This window comes from Chiloscyllium plagiosum, chromosome 19, assembly GCF_004010195.1.
Source record: "Chiloscyllium plagiosum isolate BGI_BamShark_2017 chromosome 19, ASM401019v2, whole genome shotgun sequence".
Classification (NCBI taxonomy): domain Eukaryota; kingdom Metazoa; phylum Chordata; class Chondrichthyes; order Orectolobiformes; family Hemiscylliidae; genus Chiloscyllium; species Chiloscyllium plagiosum.
The window spans coordinates 52,194,724-52,198,491 of NC_057728.1; the positions used below are offsets into that span (position 1 = coordinate 52,194,724).

General features: G+C 44.3%; 1 protein-coding gene across 3 annotated transcripts in view; it reads right to left on the minus strand.

The window, feature by feature from the left end:
- Window positions 1–3,545, minus strand: part of LOC122559808 (GLIPR1-like protein 1) — a 44,258-nt gene extending 40,713 nt beyond the window's left edge. For 2 of the 3 annotated variants that reach the window (XR_006314557.1, XM_043709866.1), the window contains exons 1-2: window positions 2,912–3,545; window positions 1,061–1,309 (exon numbers count right to left, since the gene is read on the minus strand). Coding sequence is in view for 2 of the 3 variants with exons in the window: in XM_043709866.1 (XP_043565801.1) it covers window positions 1,061–1,309; window positions 2,912–3,136 (474 nt within the window). In the remaining variant the exon portion in view is untranslated. The remainder of the gene's footprint in view (window positions 1–1,060; window positions 1,310–2,911) is intronic. The other variant, XM_043709867.1, reaches the window with a different exon arrangement.
- Between the last annotated feature and the right edge of the window lie 223 nt (window positions 3,546–3,768).

Here is a 3,768-nt window from a genome sequence, read left to right on the forward strand (position 1 = left end):
TTCTCCCTGTATTCCATGAGATCTAACCTTGCTAATCAGTCTCCCATGGGGAACCTTGTCAAACGCCTTACTGAAGTCCATGTAGATCACATCTACTGCTCTGCCCTCATCAATCCTCTTTGTTACTTCCTGAAAAACTCAATCAAGTTTGTGAGACATGATTTCCATGCACAAAGCCATATTGATGATCCCTAATCAGTCCTTGCCTTTCCAAATACATGTACATCCTGTCCCTCAGGATTCCCTCCAACAACTTGCCCACCACCGAGGGCAGGCTCACCGGTCTGTAGTTCCCTGGCTTGTCTTTACCACCCTTCTTAAACAGTGGCACGTCTGCCAACCTCCAGTCTTCCGGCACTTCACCTGTGACTATCGATGATACAAATATCTCAGCAAGAGGCCCAGCAATCACTTCTCTGCCTTCCCACAGAGTTCTCGGGTACACCTGATCAGATACTGGGGATTTATCTACCTTTACCCGTTTCAAGACTTCCTCCTCTGTAATCTGGACATTTTGCGAGATGACACCATCTGTTTCCCTGCAGTCTATATCTTCCATATCCTTTTCCACAGTAAATACTGATGCAAAATACTCATTTAGTATCTACCCCATTTTCTATGGCTCCACACAAAGGCCACCTTGCTGATCTTTGAGGGGTCCTATTCTCTCCCTAGTTACCCTTTTGTCCTTAATATATTTGTAAAAACCCTTTGGATTCTCCTTAATTCTATTTGCCAAAGCTAGCTCATGTCCCCTTTTTGCCCCCCTGATTTCCCTCTTAAGTATACTCCTACTTCCTTTATACTCTAAGGATTCACTCGATCTACCCTGTCTATACCTGTCATATGCTTCCTTCTTTTTCTTAACCAAACTCTCAATTTCTTTAGTCATCCAGCATTTCCTACACCAATCGTCTATTTGTCTAGATTGGACTGAGTAAAACCAAATGTCCATCTGCACACTTTGCATAAAGACACGCTAAGACATTTGAAAACATAACAATTTCAAAAATTCCATCGGATGATTAAAATGAGCATAATATCTCCAAGCAACATTTACCTGTGTGTAATGTCCACATACTTTTTTTGGTTTACAGCTATTTGTACTGTAATCATAGTCAGCCACTTCAGCATACCATCGCTTAATAGCATTCTTGGCATTGAAATTGCCTGTGGAAATATAAATGTTTTCTCCTATAGGAAAGAATGTGGGATGCACTGTTCCCTTCTTTTGCAGGTTTGGATTATGCTTGAACAGGCACATTTTTGACCATGCTTTTGCAGATTTTGCAAGTGCTTCATCCCACGTCTAGATTGGGGAAAAAAAAAGAAAATTACAAAACGAAGATGCTCCTGCGGAGTGATCGTATTCCCATCTATTTGACTAATAGCACCTTCTGATTTAATTGCTCTCCTGGCTTTTCTAAACTCTTCCCATTGTGGGATATAGGTGAATTAATGTTATTTCTGCAATTATATAAGTTCTGATACAGAGTAAATGAATTCACATCAGTGTGTAATTGTTTCGGCCAAGAGCTGAGTTAACAAGAATGGGGACCATATAGACGAAATATATAATCCGTTAAAAATGGTATGTCAGCATGAGACGTGATTACAAAACAATGGTAGATGTATGGGCGAATAGATAAGAAGTTGTAAGAGAATGCAATCACTTGTATAACAGTAGGAAAAACATCTGTTTTCCCACTTGTACGGAGACACAGGAACAAACCCTAATTAAAGAGGTCATAAAGGTCAGAGTGGCCTCCGGAGAGGAATAAATGCTGATAAAGAAAGGATATGTCTAGCGATGACCTGCAGTGGGATGACGTCAAACAACCTTATGGGTGCCAGAGATAGGCATTTGTCATGGACAAGGCCGGATAAACAGAAGTTGTGGGATCAGTCTTAAGGAAATGAGTGACGTAAGCTCAAATTGTATAAATTTTGAAAGTTTGTGGAATATGATGTGTATTTGTCTTTGCCTTGTCTGGCATTAGACATTGCACCCACTTGCAAATGTACAAATAAAGAACACTACTGATTCAGATTTTTGTCTCGGACTGAAATTATTGAAGTGAGTGAGCTTTGTTTCTCACACCATCATGAAATCTTGCCTCTCCATAACTAGAACCGAACTTTAATTGAAACGATCACTATTCCTACGATGGATGCCAAAGCTATCTATCGAAGGTGCGTTCATAACATGGCCAAACAGGTTCAGTCTTAATTTTTAGCGGCAACTGCTGAGAGCGGGAAAGAGATTCCTGGTGGGGCTACGGGGTGGACAGGAACGGGAGCATGTGCCATCACTTGTGCCACAGCTGAAGAGGCAAATGAAATGGAACTCAGCCGTCCGGGTCAGCTGAACGCCAACGACATTGGGTTCAAATCTGGATCCGGAACCTGGTTCTTTGCCCGACCCTAGTTTCATGGGGCACGGACATATCTTGAGGAGATCTCAATATCTTGAGATGAATCCCACTCTAGAGACTCGAACCCAATACCTCAAAAGGGAAAATTTGGATATTTTTCCCTCTGAAATGGGGACATTTTTGTTTGCTTTTTTAAAAAAAAATGCATTCTGAACATTCTTCCTGTGTTGTTTTATTACGACAGATTCAATTATTTAAGTACGAGGCACGGATGTACACGCGCGCGAATTTAAACCGCCCGGTTATTTAACGGTCGTGTGGCTACCAGAACCTTCCCGTCACTTGTTCCTCGTGGTCACCGTCGGAAAGAAACCGTCCGTCCTCTCACTCCTCACACCCAGTGACAGTAAGAAAATCGCCCCGGGACACAGCCCCGATGGAACCTATTCCCACTCCCAACCCATTTTACTTTTGTGTTTCTTTTTTAAAAAAGAAAAGGCGTAGTTCGGCGTTTCTGAGGCGGACATTCAACCAACCATCGCGAACATTTCCTTGGCCGGCGGTACCACTTCCCCACGAAATTTGTTGTGCTGGTCGACGCAATCCTGGATGAAGGTCGGATCGGTGATGGAGACGAGAGTGCCGAAGGCAGGCTCGTACGGGAGGAGGTGCAACCAAAAAGCCGCAAGAATCCAGGGCACCTTGCCGAATGCCATGACGGAATGGCGGTTGAGAGTGCTCCGGGTTGAAGGGCGGGGCATCGAGCGAGCGTCCCCAACTCCAGTACTTGGACACACCCCGCCCCCCAGCTTCCCCCTCCCACGTCAACAAAGGTAGGACTTCCCGACTCCAAATATGACCACCCAATCTTACCTACCTACCTGTGCGTATCTACCTCTGGCATTAGCTGAAGTCGTGGACGCATACACGATTGGGTGTACCACTCCACTGAGCCACCCACGAGTTAATACAACCCGCTGCCCTACAGGGAGGTTTCGCAAGTCAGTGTCAGATCTCGCTTGGGATCATTGTGTGCCAACACCTGAGAGGATGATAGCTGTTTCTTCACCTTCTTGAAAACTATGGCTTGTTGATGTGACCATTTCCGAGGCCGACTCTTATTTTAAGAGTTGACGTAATGGTGCCAGGATGGAGGCCAGGTTATGTATGAATTTTCTATAATAATTAGCATGGGAGCCAGTGCATCTTTCATCGGTCTTGCTTTATCTTCCAACGTTTGTAACACAATCTCTGCTTCTCAGATGCTGCCTGACCTGCTGTTCTTTTCCAGCACTGCTCTAATCTAGACTCTTGTCGACACTGTAGCCCAAGTAGGTCACTTATGGTGCCTGGAACACACATTTACCCTTTCTAAGGCATACTTCCGCCTGGG